The 26,833-nt window shown below is 35.5% G+C and overlaps 1 protein-coding gene across 1 annotated transcript in view; it reads left to right on the top strand.

Annotated features, from left to right (window-relative positions):
* The window catches only part of LOC114054298 (cadherin-2), a 251,301-nt gene that overhangs the window by 181,022 nt on the left and 43,446 nt on the right, over positions 1–26,833 (top strand). The window contains exons 3-11 of the mRNA XM_027877504.1: positions 869–1,095; positions 2,792–2,938; positions 6,963–7,118; positions 7,994–8,138; positions 10,981–11,153; positions 16,725–16,862; positions 17,584–17,769; positions 21,287–21,540; positions 23,218–23,360. Coding sequence (XP_027733305.1) covers positions 869–1,095; positions 2,792–2,938; positions 6,963–7,118; positions 7,994–8,138; positions 10,981–11,153; positions 16,725–16,862; positions 17,584–17,769; positions 21,287–21,540; positions 23,218–23,360 — 1,569 coding nt within the window. The remainder of the gene's footprint in view (positions 1–868; positions 1,096–2,791; positions 2,939–6,962; positions 7,119–7,993; positions 8,139–10,980; positions 11,154–16,724; positions 16,863–17,583; positions 17,770–21,286; positions 21,541–23,217; positions 23,361–26,833) is intronic.

Genomic DNA, 26,833 nt, shown 5'->3' with positions numbered 1-26,833 from the left:
GTGAGCATTGTATAAAGGACAATGAGGTGACGAGCCCAACCACAAAAGATCATTTTTCTTGGAAATAGCAACAAGGATGCTTGGGGAAGGGTTGGGACATAATATGAACAGTCTTGAAAGCCAATCTGAGAAGTTTAGGTTTGATTTGATTGATAAGCAGTTGGGATTCATTATGGGTCTGTCAGCAGGGAGTGGTGTGACAAGATGAAAGTGATGTTACAGGAAAATTAATTTGTCCTTTGTATACCTTGCATGCCAGAGTGGGGAAAGACTAGAAGAAAAAGTTAGGAGACAGTTAAAACTACATAGGAATGAAATGATAAAAGTCTCAACTAACCATTAATGAAGATTTATAGTGGTATGTATACTTAAGGTTGAATTGTCTCATTCATGCATGGTTCTTGGGTGTGCCAATGGTGAACATAAGAATATTTGCTGAATTAGACAAATCAAATTAAGAAATACTAAAGTTTAATTTTTAGAGAGAAGGTCATGAATGTGCATTTATGAATAGCATCTGTTATGTACAGACAACGTGCCAAGTGCTTTTACAGATATTATCTCATTTGAGCTTCACAACAACCCTGGGAAGTAGGTGGCATTATTATTCCCATTTTACAGTTGAGGGAACTGAGGCAGACAACTGGTCAGTGTCTGAGGCTGGATTTGAATTCAGGTCTTCCTGACTCCAGGCCAGCACTCTATCCACTGAATCCTTTGCCTCTGGCTGGACAACAGTTAAATAGTATTTGGGGGAGAAGGGAAGTTGGGTTACATTTTTTATAAAACTAAACTGAATACATTTATATATTTTGGCCATACTGCCTACAGTATGTAATTGTTCTTCTATTTTTGGTTTGTATTACAGTGAACTTTAGCAACTGCAATGGGAAAAGGAAAGTACAGTATGAAAGCAGCGAACCAGGAGATTTTAAGGTAGATGAAGATGGAGTGGTCTATGCAGCAAGGAATTTTCCACTTGCTACGGAGCATGCTAAATTCCTCATATATGCCCAGGACAAAGAAACTCAGGAAAAGTGGCAAATGGCAGTGAAACTTAGCCTTAATCCGACAATCATGGACAACCCGGTGAAGGTATTCTTTGCAAATCATCCTTGGTGATTCTGTCTTAAAATATGATTTTAAAAAAGTATAACTTGGACTTCTTCCACTTATCTCATACTAATGGAGTACTAATACTTAAATAAATTTCAGACTGGAGTCGCCTCAACAAAATTTTATAGCACTTTATTTTGGTCTTGCAATACATTTAGGCTAATTTTTAAGCATATAAAAGTTGTATTCGAAATATTTGTTTGCCATTTGAGATTTATAGCTATGTTTAAATTACAAGTAGTTGTTTCTTTATTTTTAAATTTCTTGAAAGCATTACAGTATTTATTCAAGCAGTTAAATATAACCACAAAATAAACAATTTTTTGCAAGGTATCATCCATCAAGTTTATTAGATGGGAATTGCAGATTTACAGCAGAAGCAGGAAAGCATTCCTGGCAAGGAGTATTGGTTTTGTCTTGTTCCTTAATAATCAAATTGGAGAGTGTGAATTATTTATAATACCAACCAGACTTTTAGGAAAGCTATACTCCCTCTGGTGGAAACTGTTAGGAACCAAGATAAAATAACTTAATTGTAGCCCATCAGAGTACAGTTAAATAAATAACTCCTTCACTAAACTGTTATGATAATGTTTTACTGAATACTCTGTTTCTTTTAGTTTTATTTAGAAAAAATGAGGATGGGAGACACCACCACCTCCCCCCGAACATTCTAAATTCCAAGATTTTTAAGGAGGGTTAAAAAACTACTTGATATGTGGAGAGAGAATTTATATATTATGCATTTATGTATGTATTATACTTATTTATACAAGTAGGTAGGAATTAGCCTTTGCTATCGATAACGCATGATAATGATGAGATTTCTTAAGTTGACTCTAATTACATTAAATGTCTGTTAAGTGACATTGTTTTATTGGTGGAAAAGAAAGCTACTGACTAATGGCTTGAAAAGATATGTTTTTGTTGAGAAGGTTTGTGCTAGCCAACTAATGTACATGCTTTCACAGAAGCAGCAAGTGATAATGGCTAAAATGTCTGCAGAAACAGAAAGAAAATGTTGGCACCCCACAGAGATTAATGTCCAGTGTGAAAAGTGGGTCATCTATAGCATCCATCATGGCTGACATAGGTTTAGAATAATTACAGTATTAATTCTGTGGGATTTAATAGGGTCATAAATATTTGAGACATTCCTTACCAGTATGTATTAAACTTCTCTTGGAACTCAAATTATATTTTAGTACACCAAGATTTAAATTTAATGTACAGTAGCACATTACCTGAACTGTGGTTCCAACTAATGAGGAATATATAAAGGGAAACAATTACATTGCTCAGTATTGCTCAATATTAAGTACTATCTCGTTGGTTTATTGAAACAGAAACTAGTTTACACATTTGTGGCACAGAATAAATGGCTTGTGATTCAGCTTTCAAATCAAATCAACAGCATGCTCCTAAGTCTTGTTTGATTATTTATCGTCGTTGTCATTTTTTGTTTGTTTTACTTTTACTGTTTTTATAGGGCTTTAGAGAGAAAAGGATTTTCCTTTTCTTACTCCTCAGTAAAATTGGATGCCTCTTTTTGTCTAGCCATTATATTTTGTCATAAAGTCACAGTTATGTGATCATACTGATATATCTAAAGATATTATTTGCACTAATATCCATAGCAACTTGTTACTTAATTTCAATCCTTTTTAATGCAAAGGAACCTCAAGAAATTGAAGAAATTGTATTTCCAAGGCAGTTATCAAATCATAATGGCTATCTACAAAGACAGAAGAGAGACTGGGTCATTCCTCCAATCAACTTGCCAGAAAACTCAAGAGGGCCTTTTCCTCAGGAGCTAGTTAGGGTAAGTTAGCAAAATTTTAGAGCAACATTCACAGTTTTGTGGAAAAGAAGACTTAGGCTTCTGTTTTAATTTTGTTTTTGTTTGGGGTGAGAGGAGCGGTCCATAGACCATGGCAATATTCTTCCTTGCTGCATTTTTAAAGGATTTGCCTTCTGACTAATCAATCATTTTTCCTCCAAAAGAGAAATTGAGGCGTTTTATCAAGCCCCTGGTCAAGAATTTCTAATGGCTTCCCATTCCCTTTATTGATAAAACATACATGCCTTTGCTCATCGTAATCTGGCTCCAGCCTACCTTTCCAGACTGCTCTCAAGACTTTACTCCCCTACAGATGCACTCTGTGTTCCAGCCGTGTTAAACTGGTTGGTCTTCCTTGAACTTGACTTTCCATGTTTTAACCTCTGTATCTCTGGACAGGGTGCACTGTATCCTCTTCTTGCTTTTCAGAAGCCATAGCTTTTTCAGTTCTCCAGTTCTGCTTCCTATAGGAAGCCTTCCCTGATCCCTCTAGTTACTTATACTCTCTCCCTCCTCAAAATATTTTGTATATATACAGTTTATCCATCTTACATTATTCATCTCTGCCAAAGTCAAGTTCCTACACTAGGATCCCTCCCCTTTCTACTTGGGAAATAGATTGAGAAACAGGCAATTGATAAAATGCAGATGGTAGCATATTTGAGTGTATGTCAAAGGAAGCTTTGTATAGCAGGTAAAGTTTAATTTTTACTTACTGTGCGTGAATTACAGTGGGTGCAAAAAATTGCACATATTTTCATCTTTGAAAAAAGTACTGACCCATTTATTCAAAGAAAGTACCTGGTTCAGAAATGAGTAGTATTGTTATTCATTAAAGTATAAACTTCTTTTTTTGGCATTTCAAACCCTTCTCATTCTGGCTGTATCCTGACTTTTCAGATTTATTTCACATTACTTTTCCTCACCTAATGTATGTTACTGTTTTCTCTATGTAACATTTTTTCTGTCTCTTGCTTTTGAACATTTGCATAGGCTATGTCTCATGTCTGTAATGCTCTGCCTTCTCACCTCTGTCTAATTCTCTTCATTCAAGGCTCAGTTCAGATGCCTCTCCTTCACAAGGTTTTTCTTTATCTCCCAAATTGTACCCCCAAATTATTTTATAATATATTTTGTATTCATTTATATGTAAGGGTATGCTGGTTAAATGTTTAGTATCAAGACATAACTTTTAAGTTTAATCTGAATTATTAGCATTTTCTCTGCCACTTTCTTAAGTCTAGACAATCAAAAAAAATTCAAGCTCTAATATGTATTGTTTGCTGATTTCTGGGATGTAAGTATTCACAGCACATCCTTGCATATGTATACATATCATTTCCTCTTAATAGAGTGTAATCTCCTTGAAAGCGAGTGTTTTCATTTTGTTTTGTTTTCATTTTGTCCATACATACATACATACATACAGAGAGAGTATTTGGCACTTAGTAGATGCTTAACAAATAGTTAAATTGATTTGAAAATAAAACCTTCATGGCATAGTGAATAGAGCACAGGACCAGAGTTCAAATTTGACCTCAGACACTTGACACTTACATGCTGTGTGACCCTGGGAAAATCACTTAATCCTATTGCCTAGCCCAAAAAAACCAAAAACAAAAACAAACTATGGACAGAGGTTCACAACATTTTAGGGGCAGCTAGGTGGCATAGGGAATAGAGCACTGGCCCAGGATTCAGGAGGACCTGAGTTCAAATCGGGCCTCAGACACATAACACTCACTAGCTGTGTGACCCTGGGCAAGTCACTTAATCCCATTGCCTAGCCAAAAAAAGAAAAGAAAACCTTCTACTTTTCTGTTTGTAATTAATTTATTAAAGGCACTGATTATTGGCAAATCATTTGTGCTTATTTTTTTTAAATCCCGTTCTATTATTGTATCAACACACAAAGCTACAAATGAAATCATTTTACATATCAGTTTTATGTCTAGAGTCCTGTTTAAAACATATGTTGACTGCTTGTGATTTTCTCACTAGATGAACCCTGAGCAGAAATACCAAGTAAGTGAAGTTTATCTTTGCTGTTCTGCCATTTCCCTTTGCAAAGCTGTCTCCTACCTCCAGGTGCCCCCATGTGATTAGTCTTAATCCTCCCAGGAGTGTTTGCATTTTCTAGCTAGGGTTTGTTAAGCCCAATGAGTTCCTTAATTTGGCATAAAATATTTTTGTTTTTTTTAGTACCTCCTTGTAGCCCAGAAGGAAAAAAATCACCTTCCCTATTTCATTCTGCCCACATGCACAAATAAGAACTGAAAGTTGGTTTGACATTTCTAAAAGATTTCAACTGTTTGGTCCGAGGTGGGATTTGTACTTAGGTCCTCCTGACTCCAGGGCCAGTGCTCTATCTACTGCACCACCTGTCTGACCCCTCAAAATTCCTTTCTAAATCCCAGATACAATGTATAAGGGATATTGACAAAACGTTTTGTTTTTATTTCCCAACATTAATTGCATGCCACCCCTTTTTTCCACTTGTACCTCTATCAGGCCCAGCAGCTCTTACTATATTTTTGTAATGACCTCATAGTTGATTTTTTCCTTTGAAGCCTTTCTCTACTCCAGTCTGTCCTAGAAAGTGCTGCCGAAGTAGTTTTCCTGAATGCATATCCAACCTTATGCCTCTCTACTCAACTCTAGTGGTTTCCTATTGTCTCTAGGATAACATTTTAAACTCTTTTGTTTACCTTTTAAAACCCTATAGAGGCCCCTACCTATCTTTCCAGCCTGACTGGTCATTCATTACTCTCCCTCCTGCATTGTACAATCCAGCCAAACTGGTCTTCTCCCTGTTCTTCACACAAGCCCTCCCTCTTCAGTGTCTGTGTCTTTGTACTGGCCATCCCTTATGCCTGAAATGTACTCTCTCCTTACCTTGACATCATAGAGTCCCTCTGTTCCTTTAAGATGCATCTCAGGAACGTTCTGCATGAAGGTTTTTCTGTTCTCACACACACACACATATACACACACGCACACACACACCCCCCCTGCCCCAACTACTAGTTCCCTCCCTCTCACACTACTTTTGTTTTTTACTATCTTATATGAGTTAGCATTTATTTACCTTCTATATATGCTCGACACTACTATCTATGTACTTGTCCCTCCCTCCTATTAGAAGGTAAGATACTTGAGGTGTTTTGTTTTGTTTTTTTCTCATTCTTTGTACTTATGTCGTGGGCACCTAATTACAATGCCTAGAAAATAGCAGGTGCTCTGTTAGATTCTGAGCTCCTTGTGCACAAGACTGTCTTCTGCCTTTAAAAAATTTTTAAAATATCCTCAGGGCTTAGCACAATGCCTGACACATAGTAGGTACTTAATAAATGTTTATTGACTCAGTAAATTCTTCTTGAATGATAGTGATTTGGTAAATGTCAGTACCACAGATGTGCATAGAATCTTTACTTCCAGCTTAAGTAAGAACATTGGTGAGCTTACAAATGATGATACTTGAAACAAGTATTATGGACAAACAGCCATGTCCAAATCATTTAAAATCTTATGATGAAGAAATGTAACCCATTTCTGAGTTTAAAAATTACATCTAAGAAACCTCCAGAAAGAGAGGTGGTGCTTTTGAAAAACCACAAACTTCTAAAGTTGTACTATTATTACACTACTTCTGGGTAGAATTCTCTTAGAAGTTAATACTGTCCTAATCGTCCTTGTGAAAATTGGCATCTTTTTTTGAAGTCTAACAATGGGGTACAGAGAAAGAGAACAAACATGAAGAGTTTCAATGTAGGAGAATTTTCTGTGAAGATACGGTGTGAAAGAAAGAAAAAGACAGTGAAGAAAGAGAAAGAAAGGGTGTGAAGAAGAAAGAGAGAAAGAAAAAGACAGTGAAGAGAGAAAAAAGAAGGAAAAAAAGAGTAATTTTACACCTAGAAAAGGGCATGAGAAGCTCACATAGTATACTTTGATAATCAGCTCATTTAGTACCTTCTTGGTTTAATGTGATTGTCTTTTTGGTCTCTAGATTAGATCTGATAGAGATAAAAATCTTTCACTGCGATACAGTGTGACCGGACCAGGAGCTGACCAGCCTCCAACTGGTATCTTCATAATCAACCCTATCTCTGGTCAACTGTCAGTGACAAAGCCTTTGGATCGGGAACAAATAGCACGTTTTCATGTAAGATATTTGGTGACTGATAATTGTAGATAACCTGCTTCACTTTTTTATTGAACAGTATACTTTAATTTTCACTACTTTCTGCTAAGATTTGATTTTCAGAATAATACTCAATTACAATTGTATCTATTAAATTTCCCACTGGAGGCAGTGTTGTATAGTGAGTAGATAGAGTGCAGGGCTTGGAATTAGGAAGACCTGGCTTTAAATGCCACTTCTGACACTAGTACCTCTGGCATATCCCTAGAATTTATTTTAGCATGAGGCAGGAGTTTGTTTTAGAATCCAACCAAGAATTGGTTTTAGAATCAAGAGAATCCTGGTTCTATTGCTTATTACTTGGGTGACCTTGGACGAGTCATTGGACTTCTCTTAAACCTCTTCCAGTTCCAGATTATGACCTTAACTACTAAGCTGTTGACAGATTGTAATTTGCCTTAATGGAGGGAGTTCTAATACCTAATCTTCCCTGCCCTGATGAAATCACAAATGTCCATTATATTTGTATTTTGAACTGAACATCACTAGATTTGAAGAGCAAAATACATGTTACAAGATGTTTTTTGAGCAAAAGAAGTACCTCAGACTTAAAAATATTTTTGTGTACCATGAAAACTTCTTCTCCCCAAATTCTTATTCTTGCTTGCACTTTTTCCATTACACAAAATATTTCATACCTTTTAAAAAAACATAGAACCCTAAAGCTTTATTGTTACTAAATCTGCTATATTAATATGATGAAAAGTTGATGGGAAATGTTTTTTCTTTATTTTTGCTATGGATTCATAGTATTTTTACAACATAAGAATTTGGTCTGGTCACTAGTTTTGTTTTAAGTTTAGTGAAATTGTTTTGTTTTCTAATTGCTCTTACAGCTAAGGGCACATGCGGTGGATATAAATGGAAATCAAGTAGAGAATCCTATTGACATTGTCATCAATGTCATTGATATGAATGATAATAGACCAGAATTCTTACACCAGGTTTGGAATGGAACAGTTCCTGAAGGATCAAAACCAGGTATCTGAAGAGATTGATTTTTAGGTTTCATCAAGAAATACTGTTTGATTGAAAGGTGGCTTATAAAGTGTTTTATAGGTTACAGGTGTCTAATTTTATTTTTCTCTATTCTGGATGCTTTGGGCACAAAAAGATGTAGTGGGGAGGGGGTAATATGTGTTTGAAAATAAACAAAAAAAAGATGATTATACTAGGCCACCATGATTTTTCCCTTCTCTGAATTCTGATACCATCATTCATCATTCCTATAATATCATTCCTGTAGCATCAGCAAGTTACAAGAAACTGTAGAGGTTAATAATAACCTGCTCACGGTGAGCTTCCACCATTACTTTTAAAATTATACCGCACATAAAGATGCCTAGATAGTATGTTACACATTTGCTTTCTTGCTTACACAGTTGTTTAGTTAACAAGAGGCTGGTTCTAGGTGTTCTTTGGGTGACCTCATCAGCTATCACTTTTGAATCCTCTAGAATAATTGATAATAAACACCAGCTCATCAGCCACTAATACACTGATAAACTTATTTGTACAAAATTTGAGTAAGATTTCAGATGTCTTAGTTTGTTACATAAAAGAGTCCTTCATTGACAAACTGGAATCTCTGCCTATTCTACCTTAGCAGGAACTAGAATGATAATAACTTGTATTTTTATAATGCTTTAAAATGTACAAAGTGCTTTCCTCGTTTTTCAAGCAAAAAAATTAATAATCTGACTACCTTAGAGAAAAGTTGACCCTCTTCACAAGAGAGAATCGAAAATGCTACCAGTTGGTACTTTGCCAAAGTCCAATTTCTGGCCCTTTGTCACTCCCTCAGTAGAGTAAAGAGTCTACAGAAAACTGAGTCAAGGGGGGGATATAAGAAGTTAGCCTAGATCAGTTCTTCTAATAAAGCTTCATTATTTATTTGAATTGAAATATAGAAATAAATTAGATGTTTCGGTTTTCAAATATAAATAGAAAGATTCCACAAGCAAAAAGAAAGTCTTTGATGAAATGTTATTTTGGATTTTCTATATAGCTTCTCTGTTTCACTAGAGGCAGTAGAGGATGGAATCCTGGGCCTAGAGTCAGAAAGATCTGAATTCAAATCTAGGCTCAAACTCTTCCTATCTTTGTGACTCTGGAAAAATTGCTTAACTTTTGTCTGCCCCAGTTTACCTAACTATAAAATGGGGACAAAAATAGCACGTACCTTGGTTGTTGTGAAGATCAAATGAGATAATATTTGTAAAGCAGTTGGCATAGTGCGTAGCAAATAAGGGAGGTACTTAATGAAGGCTTATTCCTTTCTCTGTTAACATGTTAATCAAAAGTTGACTATAATGGGATTATTTTTAAATAGTTAAATACTTAAGTTTAAATCAACTGTTCTCTCTTAATTTACCTGTTTTGAGATAATTCCATTTCCAACTAGTCATGATTGACATGAACTCCCCCATGTTTTTTCTCCCTTAGTGCTAACATAAAAAAAAATGTGGGTACATGAATGAGCTACCAGTACCTTCTGGAGTTTTGGAAAACATTTTTATTTATTCCATTCATTCTTTCAACAAATATTTATCCTCATAGTCTTACTTTAAAAGAACTGTGACTCGTGACTCTTAAAGTGAACTCTCTTCTAAGTATTGCTGCCTGTGTAATCTGGTTCAGAGTACTTAGATAGTGACTTACTTTTTACTAATTAGGGTATAGTACATTTTAAAACTTCATGGTTTAACTACTGAAAAAAGAAAAAATGTGTAAGGCATACCTGCAACTTAAATAAAACTGCTATCCTCTTTTTCAAATGCACTACTTTAATGAGATTTTTTTTTAAGTTTAGCTTAAAATAACCCCTTTTAAAACATGGATGTAAAGGAGAAAAAAAATTATTCATGATTTCTTTATCTGTATCTGTTCATATTTCAGGATGTTAAGCCTTGTTTAGGGAGAAAAGCCTAAGTCATTTTTTAAACTGTTTCATTGTTGTTTTATTTGTACAGACATAGACTCTACCACTAGATCTTGCACACTTATTATTTATATTTACGTTGTAGGTTTTTTAAACACCTCTGTGTCCCTGGGCAAGTCATTTACCTCTCAGAATTTGTTTCACCATCTATAAAATGGGTATAAAACTCATATCATAGTACATTCACTTCCTTTCGATGATGGCGTATGGTAGATCAGAAAGAACATTGAATTTAGAGTAAAAGGGACTCTCGTGTAATACCCATAGTATTAGTTACTTAAACTCTCTGGGATAAAATTTCCTCAAATGTAAAATGAAATGGTTGGTCTAAATCAGTGGTGTCAAACTGAAATAGAAACAGGGGCCCCTAAACCCTGCAGAAGGATCCCTGGGGGCTCTTATTAACATAGAGAACTACATGTGAACAATATCTGTGTTCTATTGTATCTTTATTTATTTTGTTAGATATTTCCCCATTTCATTTTAATCTGGTTTGGAGGAGTCCCGAGTTTGACATCTCTGGTTTAGATGATCTCTAAAGTCCCTTCTAATTCTAAATCCTTGATGAACAGATAATAAATTTGGCCTATTTTTTTTTAAGATTGCCTGAGGAAAGGTAAGAGTACGTAGAAGCTTTTAAGAATGTTGCTTTCTTGTACAGCAGTTTCTCAAAGACATAAATAAAGTTGTGTTTTTGAAACTAATACAGTACTTTCCATTTACGTCCTTATTAGAGAGTCAAAAAAGTTTGTTTTAAGTAAGAATAAAAATTAAGATTTATGAAAGGAAGTAAATTGGTGTTTGTAGCTGAAGGCCATAGATTTTCTGCAATCCTGGTTAACTGGAATAAACTATTTCTCTTGACATTTGTTCTGCCTTTAGGAACTTACGTGATGACAGTGACTGCAATTGATGCTGATGATCCGAATACCCTTAACGGAATGCTGAGGTACAGAATCCTGTCCCAGGCTCCAAGCAGCTCTTCACCCAACATGTTTACAATCAACAATGAAACTGGAGATATTATCACGGTGGCAGCTGGACTAGATAGAGAAGTAAGCTGACCCAAACCTATTTTATCCTAAAAGTTTGCTTCTTTCCACAGGATCTAAAATGCCATTTTATCTAAGTATTTTGCCTTTCGATGAAGACATTCTTTCTCCTCTTTTCCAGGGTTAAAATGTTTAAATGAGTAAAACCTATATGTCAACCTATAGATAATTTTATATTTAAAGTTCATTTCTTGTAACATCTATGTTAATCTTTCTGTGCATCACATTTAAGCTTGTTGTGTTTGGCTTTTTGGATAGGACGTGTTACGATGAATTAAAGTAAAAATGATAGTAAAATTTAAAATAGTGAGAAATTAGGGGCCATTTTTAGCATTTTAATGTTTAAGATGAATTTTAAAGTCATTTCTTGATATTTTGTGACAGTGCACAGTATGAGAGTATTTTATATCTGATTTATTTCAGAGAAGAATAACTGCAGTGTTAAAATTTGCTTTTTGACTTTAGTAACAAATTTTGAAAACTACTATTTTATTCATTCTGCTTAGTAGTCTTTTCCCTTCTCACAATACAGTTGTAGATTGTCAAAGTTATCAAAGCAAAGGCACATTTTTAGCTTGGATGGATGTTTTTGTGTAATCCTATAACATTTTTGAAAATTGCAACTATGGCTTATGTTTGAAAGCATCAAGATATCATGGCAAAAAATCCCTAGTATCAAGAAATGAGTATTATGGTTAATTAAAATGTCATATACATACCCATACACATATATCTGTATGTATCTGTATAGACACACATACATATACGCACATTTATACATACGTATCTACTTGTCCATATGTAGATAGTATATGAATATGAATATGTGAACCTTCCATGCTAACCCATCCAGTATCCTCGTTACCCTGCTAAAAAGCACACAAATAAAACCCCAGATCATTTCCGTCTCTGGTAATTTGTTCATTTTTTTTTTTGTTCTGTATAGAATAATCTTTTGCTTTTTCCCCTTCCAGAATCGTTCCTTTTTTCAAGGTCCCTCTCTAGTTCCAGAACTTCTGTCAGTCTTTTACTTTGCTGCTCAGGCCCCCAGATTGATCTCTTGATTTTTTGGACTTTAATGTTTATTATCTGTATTTCTTACTTTTTTACTTAAAGAATGATACAAGGTAGAACGCAACTAACTTTTTTCTCTTGTCTACCCAACTAGTCCCTCTCTTTGAAGGCAAGGCTATGTCTTATTCTTAGTTTCCAACTCCCTTCTCACCTACTAAAAAATCTTGCACAGTCTTGAGGTTATAGTAGGCACTTGTTAAATATTTGTCAAAATGAATTGCTAGCATTTCAGTGAATAAAATACAAATAATATAACTGAAGCTATTACATAATTTAACAGAGTTGATGATTCAAAAGTACTTTAGTATTATAGAGACCTGAGTCATTATGAATATAAAGTATCAATATATTTATTTATCAAAATGTCAGTAAATAAAATGATAAATCAGTTTTTCATAAGGAATGTATCATAGAAAATCCCCTTAAAATAGAATGGTTTATAACTGTTAAGAATATCAAGAATTTGGATTTCATGGATTTTTTTAATTGACATAGTAGCATTGATTTGAACTGGATGAGATAAAATTTTACCATTTCAATTATATTTATAATAAGCAGACACACAAAAAATGAGTGCTAGAGACATTAATAAAGTAATAGGAACGCATGAGAATTACTGTGTTCACTGATAAACCAAGAGGAACATTTAGTGTAAGATATATGCCTATTAAATTGTACCTATTAACATCAAAGTGCTTCTTATTTGAAGAATGTCTTTGTGTTAGAAATTGTTGAAATGCATTTAGATTTTGTAATATTCCTTGCAATTCTGTTATTTTAAATCAGTATGACATTTTACCTGTTTTCTTATGAGAAATACTGTTTTAATGTTGATAAACATAGGCAGAATGACACTTTAAAAATCAAATTCTTAGTTATTTTCTCTTAAATGCCAGCTGATAGGGTTAGCCATCTATCTTATCTCACAAGTCTTCTGTTCTTCATAGATAGTCTGTGGTTCTGACTATACAGACATAGGATTCTAGCTTCCTTTAATCACCAGATAATCCTGTGATGAATCAGAATTTTAATGTTGGAGGAGACCCTTGGAGGTCATGTAATCTAATGACGTCAATGAGGAAACTGAGGCCCAGAGAATTTCAGTATTGTGCTCTCAAGGCCACATAGTTAATCGTACAGCCAAGATTGAACCCAGATCTCCTAAATACAAGTTCAGTGATCTTTATTTTACATTGTGTTGTCTCATCACTGGTCAGTTCTAAAACTGGGAGCATGTTGGAAAGTAGAAGAAAGGATTAAAGGGAATCAAATTACGTGGTTTGGAGAATAGAAGGCTGCAGTGGGACTTGTATCACAGAGTATTTGGTAACAAGTCATTACCAAAACCAGAAAGGAGGTGAGACTGAAAAACTGAAGTTACGGAACTTGACTCGGTATGAAAAGAATTTCTTAAAAGGAATGTTATGTTAAGGAATGTTATAAATTCTTCTCTGATATTCTGATTTTGAAACAAAATTCTCACCCATCTTTGATCATTTATGGCAATCCGTGTTGAAGACAAGGGGGTTAGATAAGTTGGTTGACTTGTTAAGACTTTTTTCCATCCTAATGGAAATTCTTTGATTTTTTTTTTTAAAGAAATCAGTTTCTCCTCTTTCTCAAAAGCAATTTCCAGAATACATAATTCCAACAGGTAGAACTCTTAATGATTGTAATATTTTCAGTAGATTTCTTTTATGGGGAAAAGTCTATGCTTTAGCTCCTCTAAACCTAAAATCACCAGGCTAGATCTGATGTGAGGGAAAAAGTTTCCCCATGTCCCTGAGTGCTCTGGAGATGTTGTCAACTAGAACTAAGTTTCTGAACAGCCATATGGCTTTATTTTTACTCTTGGTGATACAAAGATATCAGCCAGGCATCTATTTTTGCTATACTTAGAGCAGTGATAGCTTTTTCAAAATCAATTGCCATCCCCCTAAATTATATAATTTGTTTTGGATTGTTAGTGTAGAATATAGTATTCAAAGACCAATGGACAGACCCCTTGAATTAAAGGACATCTTGCAACGCATTTAGAGAAAGAGGAGATTGTCCAGCAAATGATGGTGTTCTGGAGACAGCTCAAACTGAGCTTTCAAGCCAATTGTTAAATTTTCAGTGTAAGATTTTCTATCTTGGACAAGGGGTGAGAAGCCTGCGGCCTTGAGGCCACATGTAGCCCTCTAGATCCTTGGGTGCAGCCTTTTGACTGAGTCTAAGTTTTACAGAACAAATCCTTTTATTAAGAGGATTTGTTCTGTGAAGCTTGGATTCAGTCAAAGGGCTGCATCTGAGGACTTAGAAGGCCATGCGTGTGACTTGGAGGCCATAGGTTCCCCACCCCTGCCTTGGACTTTAATTAGCAAACATTACAAATCAGGATTTGATGCATTGTTTTGTTGATAGTCTAGACTTAAGAAAGTGATGGGGGAAATGTTAATAATGCAACTTAAACTTAAAAGTGTATTGGGCATACTTTTTTTTTTTGAGAACCAGTTGTTAAACATTTATTAGCACACCCCTAAAACAAAGTATTAGAAATTTTGAGGCTATATTCTTTTGTAAATAAAGTGTCCTTTTATAGCTTACTAAATTGAAATGTTACGATTTGAAAGGAGGTAAAAATCCGAGTGGCTACTTACCACTGCTTAGTTCTCTCTTTAAAAAAAAAAAAAAAGAAAGAAAGAAGGTAATATTTTGTGATTTAAAAAAAAAAATCCATTCCCTTCAAAGATTCTTTATGAAGTAAGTAGCAATACACTATATGTCTCCATCTAGCAAGAAGTTTGGACTTTTTAATGTTTTTTTTTTTTAACACTTCATATATTTTCTTTTTTTCTGAGAATTCTCTTCTGTTGCTGCAAATAACAGCTAACAAAAGTGACATTTCAAAGTCATAACAAATGCTTATCTTCATGGTTTTCAGCTGGGAGGCTGAACTGAATTCCCTGCAATAATCTTTCACTAACCATGAGAGCACTAAGCTGAAACGGCACTCTGGATTGGAAAAGGAAGCCGTTGAGAAATGTTTTAACCTACGTAAGCATTATAGTGAGATGTTACGGGTTAAGAAAAATGAAAGTGGCTCAGCCAGCTGTATTCCTGTCTTACTTACATTAACAAAATGGGTATTTCCTGTCCTTTAAAAAAAAATTTAAGTAACAGAGACTGACTTTTGGGTGGGCAGATGACTTAAGAACTTAGTCTGTGAGTTTTGAATTATCTTCTTCTTTTCCCTGCCCCTGATGACATCTAAAACCAGTGTTGCATTTGGGTCTTTTCTGACAGAGCTATAACTGCACCTTGAGAATGGGACTCAATTTGGCAAATGCATGAAGAAATAGGGTGCTAAAATTTGCAGTTTGAGTTTATACTGAATGGAAAGGGGAGTTATGTTGTTTGAAATGCTTGGATATTATGAAAATGATGAAATTTCCTGTAGTTTTCCCTTGCCAGTTTTCAGAGCTCCAGGGAATTCAGACATTTCAGCTCTACTTTTAGGAATAGACTTAGAGAATTTTAGAACTGGATGGATAAACTTATAGATTGTTGAGGCCTACCACCTTCTTTTTCCAGAGGCCCAAAGAGGTGAAATATTTTGGCCAAATTCGTATGACTAGTAAGAGACCGAGCTGAGACTAGGTCCCAAATTAATCTGACTCATAATCTTCTGCTTCTTACATCACAGCATCCATACTGCTCCTTCTTCCTAACAGGAAGCTTTGGCAGGTATGCCAGTGGTCTAATAGATCACTTACAGGTCTTCAGGTTTCCCCTGGATATGTTGAGGTTCAATTCATTTCTAATTTTAAACTTTATTCCAAGTTCTGAAAACTACAGACTCCCTTTAAATCATGATTATTTGCATCCCTAGCCAAATAACTCCAATCATTTACTAAGCAATTAAGAATAATTTCTCTGTAGTGGCACAGATAATAAAGAGAAAGGTGAGCCACTAATTTGATTTTGACTCCTTTGAAAGCTATGTGACCTATTTGTAGCTGTAAGTCATATGTACTAAGAAAGATTGGAAAAAACATTTGGTCTACCTCAGACACATCTTATGCACTGTCCATTTTTCTTTTTTCTTCCTTACTTTATGCCTTTTGGGTTGTCTTCATTAGTGTTGTCAACTACATCTAGACCTTGAAATGGTAGACTAGGAAATGAAATTGAAATAAATTGATTTTGTTGGTTGCTCCTGGTTTTGGTAAATTGCAAATAGAGGGAAACCTCATGAAAGCAAAGGCAAAATGAAGTTCAGGATTATCTGGTCTTCACACAGGTACATGATGCTTTCCTCCACATATATGCTGTGCATCAAGGAATGGAGGTATATTTATAACAATACAAACACCACTTGAGGCAATTCAAGTGTTGTTAACAAGAATGAATAAGACCATAAACTCACTGTGTAAGACCATATATTCACTATATAGAGTACATATCACCTTGAGGAATTAATTTGTCTAACTTATATTGGCATCCTTATGTTTTTAGAAAGTACAACAGTATACGTTAATAATCCAAGCCACAGACATGGAAGGAAACCCAACATATGGTCTTTCAAACACAGCAACGGCTGTCATCACAATCACAGATGTCAATGATAACCCTCCTGAGTTCACTGCTATGACTGTAAGTAGAGTTTGACATTCAAAGAAGTTTATGTTTGCAGAACCATTACTGAGAAACTTTGCTACATATTGTAAATGCATTCACTATATTTGGAATTTTCTTGTTCTCTGCAATGATATTCTTCATTACCATATCTTTAAATAATGTTGAAAGCATCAGTTTTCTGGTAGGTTCCAGGTAGACCAGTTAGTTACACGCTTATGTAGCATCTTAGAAATGGTGGTCCATCAGATTTTGTCCCCTTTAAATGAAGCAAAGTATTTTTCAGGCAAAATAGACTCTCTGACTTTGATCAGACCCCACAGTTCTTCACCTCATGCTTGAGAATTATTTCTTCATTGTCCACTTTTTAATATAATTACTAACAGTGAAATTTGAAGTCCAGGCTGCCTTCCTTATCAGCCAACTCCTCATTGTTTAACATTCTACCGGACCATTCTCTGTGAAGTTAAATAGTTATATATTCATTACACCATCACTGATTTTTAATGTAAGTTTAAATAAAAGTCAATTAGGAAAGTAAATCAACCAATTAAAATGTCATCTTGTCTTTGGAAGTCAAGTATAAATTATTTATTTTTATTATCTGCACTGTAGATCCCCTCCATTAGTTTGGGTCATCAAGAATTGATTGTCCTGCAAAATTTGGGTGATATTTTACATGTTGTCCTTCATTTATCTAGGTCATTAATTTTTAACTGGGAATTGTTTCTTTTTGTAGTTCTATGGTGAAGTCCCTGAAAACAGAGTAGATATTATCGTTGCAAATTTAACTGTGACAGATAAAGACCAACCCCATACACCTGCTTGGAATGCGGTGTATAGGATCACTGGGGGAGATCCCACGGGGCGCTTTATTATTCAAACTGATCCAAACAGTAATGATGGCTTAGTAACAGTTGCGAAGGTAAGCACTAGTCCATTTCATTAATATTTATGTATAATGTGTGTATAAAGTCCACACTGTAAAATGATTTAATTTTTGAATGAATCCTAAGGAATTTGTCACCTGTCTTGAATCTCACAGCAACATATGTATGTGTGTGTGTACACACAAACACACAGAGAAAGTTTGTCACGTGATAGAATCACAGCCTACTTATATTTAACTTATGCAAGTTTTACTATATGAGAGAAAGAGAAATAGCAATTTAAGTATTGATCCCAGCCATTCCACATCCTCATCTGCCATTGTTCTAATCCAGTTCTCACTTACTGTTACCTTATTTCCGCTCAAGCCTTTCCCTACCCCCCCCACTCCCTTCAACCTCCCCCCTCAAGCCTACCAACCCTTCCACTGTACTCTCTGGAATGCCTGCTTCATAGGTAACAAATTAAACCTTTTTCTTTCTTACTCCTTTTTCTTTCCATCTTCTTGTGTTCACTAAGACCTGGCTCCCTCCTGTCTACCCATTCTAGGCTTGGCTACACTTTCACTTAAAATTTTGACCAACTGGTCATGATGGGGGAATTGGAATACTTTTTGTTCCCCATTGCCACTTCCAGGTCCTCCCTCTGTCCTACTATCACCCTCTTTTGAGGCTTACTCAATCTATATTTGTCACCCAATCGAGATTCTTGTAGCTGTTGTCTGTAGACCCCTAAGACTTTTTCTCTTTCCTTCCTCAATTAATTCAGTGCTTGGCTCACAGTTCTTCTTTTATCTCCAACTGTCCTCATACTAGATTTCAGCATACATATTGATACCTCCTCAAACACTCTAACCTCTGTGTTCTTCAACTTGGTCGTTTCCCATGACCTATTTCTTCTCTACCCCACCACAACTATTCACAGAGATGGTCATACTCTTTATCTTGACATCACCCATGAGTCTACTGCGTCCATGTTCATGAATTCTGAATTCATTTGCCTTATTATAATCTGTTGTCATTCTACCTCTGTCCCCTCCCCCCCGCCACACAACTCCAAACCTTGTTCTTCAATCCCTCTACTCTTCAGTTGTACCCCAGCTCTGACTACACTCTCCTCCCATTCCCATTTTGACCCTTTGTTGAATCAGTTCAACTCTACACTGCCCTCTTCTCCCAAATCCCTTGCACCTTTAGCCTATTGAAGATTTTACCTTGCCAAACATCAGCATTGTATCACTCCCCACAAACCACTGCTTTCATTCCTTATGTGCTACTGAATGAAACTGGAAAAATCTCAAAACTGTGCTGAACAGATTGTCTACAGATTTATGTTACATAATCTTGACTGGGCTCTCACTCCATCTGATCCTACCTGTTTGTGTAGTGAAAAATAAAATTTATATTCATTTGTTTCCAAAGCTACCATCTTAGCTCCATTATCTTTCTGATACAGACTGCTTTCTTTTAAAGAGAGCCTTATGCCTTCCTAGATCTGTTTAAAGATCATTGTATTGTGTGATTCATTTAGGGAATTTTTGAAGGAAAATTTTGAGTATGTGATTTCCCCTTTTGCTGCCTTGATAACCTAACCTTCATATAAAATGAGGTTGGTTGTCTGTTATTTGATGCCAATTAAATTGGTCCATTGTCAAATTTCGTGATTATAAATAAATGTTATTTTTTAAAATTAATTTAGACTATTTTACCATTTTACAAGATAATACTAGCTGAACCATGTTATTCGCTCTTGTTCTGGTTGAAGATTTTCAGATTTCATTTTTCACAATCATTTTAAAACTCTTGGGAATGATGACTCAAACCCATGCCAGAATGGGTGATTGTTAGACTTCTGGCATGTGATGAACAAGCCAGAGGATGTCGCAGGAGTGATTTGAATTGAGTGGTGAGATAGATAGGTAGCTGCTCTTCAGAAAACAGTTTGGGCGTAATATCACAGTTTTTAAATTTTACTGTAAAGCCTTCAAAAGAATAGTTCCTAGAGTCCTTAGTCGCCAGCCAATTTAGTACTAAGGAGAAGGGGGGCAACTCTTTAACTGATGATAAATATATAGATCTATGATTTAAAAAGCTTTTAAAGTTCAGTCCTTTTTCTTCTGCCCTCCCAGTGAGAGTGTCTTTTTCTCCCCTCCATCCCTTCCTTTATGTATTAAGCCCAGATAGTGACTACATTCAAAAGCAAGTACAACATCATAAAATGCCAAAGATCTAAATTAGAGGAAAGTAGAATTTTTTCCCTATAAAAATCTAAGTTCTCTACTCATAAGTGAAATTCTTAATACTCAAAACATGGAATATTCATGATCTTACTTTTTACCTTATTTTCTGTCTTGAATAAAATAATTAACCGTTAGATGTTGTCTGTGGACCATATGATTGTGTAGATAGAGGAGAGTCATTTGCCTTCAGTTACTAACTCATGTTGTGATAGTTGGCCATTTGGATTCCTCATATTGTCATTCTTTGATTATTTTTGGACTGGAAATTATCTAGGTTAGGTTATCCAGGCTTCTTTTTATTATTCCATCTCATTGCTTATTTGCACCTCCAGTGGAGGATAGTCAAGGGAAATTAAAAGAGGTGAAACTTGAATCATTTCATCTGAGTACTTGTTATCAACTTGTTTAATAGCCAACCTCACAGATTTGATTGAATTGCTAAAATTAGGGTTTAAGATTATCTGTGGATTTGATTTTTCTACCATGATTGCAGAAACTAAGTGATCATTCATCCCACCAAATACCCTCATTTTCTTCTTTAGAGAGGTCATGTGATAAAAGAGGATTAGACTGAGAGTCAGAAGATCTGAGTTTGAGCTTCAGCTTTGCCATCAACTATATGACCTTGACAAGTACTTGACTGCTATATACCGCTTGTACTTCTTGCCTCCCAGAGCTGTTGTGAGGATCAGATGAGATATAGAAAGGGAAGGGAATGTGCCAAGCACTGTGCTAAGGGTTTTTTATAATTGTTACAACATTTGATCCTCATAACAACCCTGCTATTATTATGCCCATTTTATAGTTGAGGAAACTGAGGCAAAGAGAAGGTAATTCCCTTGCCCAGGATTAAAGAGCTACAGAGTATCTGAGGCTGGATTTGAACTCTGTTATTCCTGACTCCAAGCACATTCTGCTTTACCACCTGACTGTCTCTTATGTAAAGTACTCTGCCTGTATGATGTACTTTGTACTTCTAAAAGGCTAATATATATGCACGCTGCTTTTTAAGTTTATCATTATTGTGTTAAATAATTGTATTTATAAATTCATATCCATGAATATTTTCAAGGTTTAGGATTTATAAATGAGGCAGAAACTGATAATTTTTTTTGCAAATAGAAAACTGTCTCAGATATTGATCTTTGTATCTTTCATTGTTTGAGGTATCATCAGTAAACAGTATATAGAAGATAAAATAATTATGCTTTCACGTTTTATAGATGAGTATGATACAGAAATGAATTTGCAAAATTAAAATATTTGTCCTCTATGCATATGCTTACTAATGGTGCTTTCCTTTCTCTTTTGCCAGCCAATTGACTTTGAGACAAATAGGATGTTTGTACTTACTGTAGCTGCAGAAAACCAAGTGCCGTTAGCCAAGGGCATTCAGCACCCACCACAGTCAACAGCCACTGTGTCTGTTACAGTGATTGATGTAAATGAGAATCCTTATTTCACCCCAAATCCCAAGCTTGTGCGCCATGAGGAGGGACTCCGTGCTGGTACCATGTTAACAACATTCACTGCTCAGGATCCAGATCGATACATGCAGCAAAATATTAGGTACAGGGTTTAGCTTAGAGCTGGTCTTTTTCTTTTTTTAATCACTTCATATTTATTTTATCCAGGTTTTTTTTTTTCACTCCTTATATGCAAAAAACGTAGTACATAAAGGTTAATCACAATTTAAATAGTAATAAATTTTCAGTAGGAAAGACATCTTATGAATTAGGAGCTGTGTGATATGATTTGTGCTGACTCTTTTCGGAGGAGAGGGGATGGACAAGCACTAGTTTTCTTCTAGCTAAAAAGTTCTCAGTTCCTTGGGATTGTCCATGTGAGCCAATTAAGCCTCTGCTACACAATTATATATTTTCACTTTTTTTCACCTTTTTCTTCTCTTTTTTTTTTAATGGATTTGAATGACCTGGACCTGGACTTTAATGCTAAATAACACTGAAAGAGAGGTTTATGGCAGGGGGTGGGGGCTGGAGAACAATGGGAACTCAAGAAGCTTCATATCAATGAGAAAGAAAAAAATATCATCCTGTCAAAACCAGGATGTAAGAACTAAATATTTTTGAAGTGTTTGGGAAAATGGTTATTGAACTTAGAATGCTTATCACAAAAGAGGTCCAGCTGCAGCAAAGTCCTAATTATCTATCCTAATGAGCAGACACAAGGGTGGTGAAGATAAGAGTAGCCTTGATGAATGGGATCCATAGACAATCCCGAAAACATTTTTTATTTTGAAACCTCACAAGCCACCATTTTATCTAATAGGGTAAAGTTGTAAATTTCTTCCCAGACTTAATCTTCACCAAGTATTACTATCAAGTGGCATTATTGACCAATTCATTGTCTCCTCTTCCTCTGCTCAAGTGAAAGTGATAATTAATAGCTAAGAAATACTCAATACATAGATGTGTAGGTTAGGTTCATGTTCCATGTTCTGTATGAAGTCTTCTTTGATCCTTCCTCCTGTTAACACTTCCTGCCCAAATTGCCTTGAAGTTATTTATTACCTTTCCAGATAGAATATAAGCTCATAAAGGGCAGAGATTGTTTCACTTTGGTCTTTCTATCCCTGGCACCTAGCCCAGTGCCAGGCACACGTTAAACGCTAAATAAATGTTTATTGATTGATCTTGACCTGACCCTAATAATGTGAAGGATTCTAAGATATTTATTGCCCATTGTACAGCGAATGACTTATAAGAATACAATTAAGACTGAAAATTCATACCATGAAGCCTCGCTGTGATGTGGTCTTAATGACAATAAAAGGTGTGGTGAATGACAAGAACTTTGAGACTTTGTTTTAGAGAGGGGTTCCATCTTTTATGTTAATTTTCTTCTTATTGGCCTTCAAGGCAGTGATAATTTGCATGACTTTTTCTAGAATTTTGTCTCTATAACCTGGCAAAAATGAGTAAAAAAGATCATAAAACTTGGATCTGTCCAATTTACTGTAGGGCATGCCTGTGACTACTACATAAGAGGAACTTAATAACACCAGTCTTGATGCTCTTGTACCATGTAAAATGAATTCAGCAAACTTAACTTACTATCATCTGTCACCCTTTGTCATTATCCTGAAAGATCTTTCTCTAACAACCCTACACTTGTGTTCAGGAACCATAGAAATATGAATTAATGAAGTTAATAATTGGAAGTAAATTTTTTGTGTGTTTTTAAATGATAATAAAACAACTAAACTTAATTTTTTTCACTTTGCAGATATACGAAATTATACGATCCTGCCAATTGGCTAAAAATAGATCCTGTTAATGGGCAGATAACCACAATAGCAGTTTTGGACAGAGAATCACCAAATGTGAAAAACAACATGTACAATGCTACTTTTCTAGCTTCTGACAATGGTAAATATTTTAGTATTGTCTTCTAAAGTTTCCATTTTTTTATGAGTGATGCCACATTTATCCAGTGTCATCAAGGTGTGATGTGGTCGAGATTTTTAAGTATCTGTGATAAGGGAAACAGTTCTCTAGGTGATGGAATGTTCTGTCTTGCCTACAGAATCTTTCAGAATTATGTGCCTTCTGAACTACAAAATAAGTATAAACACAATCTGACCTTGATTTTTCAGTGTCATAATTATGAATCCATATATGTGCATGCACACATATGCAACTAAGTGGTACAGTAGATAAAACATCTATAATGCTTTAGATAATAATATATAAAGCATTGTAGATGGCCTTGGAGTCAGGAGGACCTGAATTCAGATTCGGCCTCAGACGTTAGTTAGCTGTGTCGCCCTGGGCAAATCACTTAACTTTGTTTGCCTCAGTTTCTCGTTTGTAAAATGAGCTGGAGAAGGAAATGGCAAACCATTTTAGTATCTTTACCATGAAAACCCTGAACGGGGTCAGAGAGTCAGACATAATTAAAACAACTCAACAACAACAACATACATGTATACATATACATATACATACATATACATGTATATATGTATATGTGTATCTGTCTATCTGCATGCACATACACATATTTATACATGTACAGTTATCCCTTCTGCATCACAACTTTTCCCACCGTGGTTTTGCTATGCTGTGGGTTGGCATAAGAAATTAAATGGGAATTTTGGGGGAATTTTGCAGAAGCCACAGATGACATGGGAAGGCCAGAAAAAATTTACAAACTCAAAAATGCATAAAATATGTCTATGGTGTTATGTAATATCAACATAGTTTGTCTTTTAATACTGTAAACATCCATAAAAGAAAAAAAATCAGACTTCTCTAATACGAAGGAAGGGACAAAAAATTTTATGCAGATTTTCCAGATCATGGGGGCACTGGGCCCCCTAACCCCTACAATGTAGAAGGTATAACTATATACATATAAGAGCAGGTAGGTAGCACAGTTTTTAGAGTGCTGGGCCTAGAGTCAAGAAGATCTGAGTTCAAATCCAGCCTCTCACATTTTACTAGCTGTGTGACCCTGAGCAAGTCACTTTACCCTGTTTGCTTCCTTTCCTCTTCTGTAAAATGAGCTGCAGAATAGATCTATCTCCCCCGCCCCCCCCACACATAGATATAGATCAGTCTACCTATCTATAGTACTATACTGCAATACAGGTTCTGCTCACATATGTAGGCTGTTTGATCCTAAATTAATTTCAGATTGCTCTGATTTTTTAATTATTTTGTCTGTTTTTATACTCTCCTCCTCAGCTATTGTGAAATCGTGGGCTTGCTGCTATCAGTGTGTTACCTCTCCTCTTCTAATTTTCTTTCTCTAATTTGACATCAGTTTGAAAACCAGATTACCACAATGGTTATAATTGCATGTAAAATAAGAGTAAATGGGCTCTGAATAGGGCTTGTCCAAGGATCTGACAAACAGGCCAAAAGCATGGTAACAGCACTTGTTAGGGGTACCAAAATACTCTATGTTAAAGAAATAGGGTACACTTTAAAGGAATAAATGTTCACTTTGTCCTAGAGTACCAACAAACTAAGGCTTAGTCTTGTCTTTGAATTGGAGTCTAATGGGCTCTCTTCATCAGAGTTCTGACTCTTTGGATTGGTCGGAGACCTTTTCTATTTATTTTTTATTCTTAAGTCTTCCAAAGGAATATATTTGCATTATAGATGGGGAACAGTCATAAAATTGTGAACGTAGTATTATTGTCTCTATGCTAAATGATCTCAAAGTTAGGGGCTTTTTGAGTTCATGTTTTTGCATTTTGTGTAGCTTTCTTTTTTTTTCTCTTCTGCTTTGTAATCACTTGTCTTTTTTTCCTGCTATGTCAGCCTCTAGCAGCCCCAGCTTTCTGTTTTGCTGCTTCTATTCTGACCAGATGACCAAACGTTATTCTTTCAACCATTTGTTAAGGACCTACTTATTATGTATAAGATACCGTCTTAGCTATTGGGTGGGAAGGGAGGGAAAGGAAGTGGAGGAAGAATATAAAAATAAATAAGACATTTCAGTCTTCAGGGTGTTTTTAAGCTTGTGAGAATATATTAATACCTCCAGGGCTTGTGATTTCTTTCATGTGGGAACTCCTTCCCTCTTCTTTAGGTACTAACCCATCTACAATATGTAGTCCCGATCGTTAGAGAATGATCCGAGTTGTAAGAACTGGGATGTGAACCTAACACTGCATCATATCAGGTTGTTAAAAATCATTGACCAGGCTAACAATGTTGTTCTTGTTGTTTGGTCATTTCAGTTGTGTCCAACTCTTCATGACCCCATTTGGGGTTTTCTTAGCAAAGATACCAGAGTGGGTTGCCATTTCCTTTTTCAGCTCTTTTTATAGATGAAGAAACTGAGACAAACAGGGTTAAGTGATTTTCCCAGGGTCACACAACTATTAAGTGTCTTAGACCAGATTTGAACTCAAAAAAATGTCTTCTTGACTCCAGCCCTGGCACTGTATCCACTGTGCCACCTAGATGCCCAAACTAGCAATAAGAAACCCTTAGTGAGGCCCTATGGTCTCCTTCTTTTGTTTGAGTATATGGACTTTATTGCACATGATTAATGATAGCCAGTTTGGTTGGTAATCAACCTTTTTTGGTTTTTGGGCATCAAGGCCAGGTTCAAAATAGTTAAGTTTTCAGAATTTGATAATATATTTGTTCCTGACAGTTTAATCATTGCAGAATTGTACTCTGCAGAGCCATTTGAAAACAAGGGACAACCACCACCACAACAGTAAACCTCAGGTTTTAAAAACTGGAAAGATTGGAGTTCCATGATTTAAAAAAATCTGTTTCTCTTAAACTCTATCAGTCTATGCACAGTTATAAAAAACGATCCCACCATAACTTTCAGGAAGAACCATTTCCAGGAACTCTCCTTAGGAATGTGTAATACATTTCAGATAGATTACTTTTTATAGCAAATCTCCTTGATGATAGATCCAGTGTAACTGATATTTCTTGGCCCTGCTGCCATATAAGTTGGTGTTCAAAAATAAGTTTCAGTGACAACTTCAATTGGAAGTTTCTGCCATGGCTTGTCAAGAGGGAATCCATGTGCTAGTCAGCAAAGGAAGTGTCTACCCTTGTTTTATATTATCTATGAGTAAGAGATCGCTTTCTGTCCTCTTTGGAACTAAAAACTGTAGATCTTCAGATATATTTATATAGAGGGATTATGGGGGTATATGTGTAGGTTCAGAAATGTATGCCTTAATTTGGCTGCTCGGGACATTGTTTTATTTTTTCTCTCTTATGAGTTCATGGTTGTATGTGGTTAATTGAAATAAGATGGTCAGACACAAAAGGTAAGTGAATTTTTTTTCAACTTTTAAGGCTCTTTTATGTACATCTTTCTCACTCTTTCTATGTGTGTTTATATACCCACATGTTAC

This window comes from Vombatus ursinus, unplaced genomic scaffold (assembly GCF_900497805.2).
Source record: "Vombatus ursinus unplaced genomic scaffold, bare-nosed wombat genome assembly UNPS02014812.1, whole genome shotgun sequence".
NCBI classification, from domain to species: domain Eukaryota; kingdom Metazoa; phylum Chordata; class Mammalia; order Diprotodontia; family Vombatidae; genus Vombatus; species Vombatus ursinus.
The sequence above is the reverse complement of the archived record's forward strand: the minus strand, read 5'-3'. Positions and strand labels throughout refer to the sequence as shown.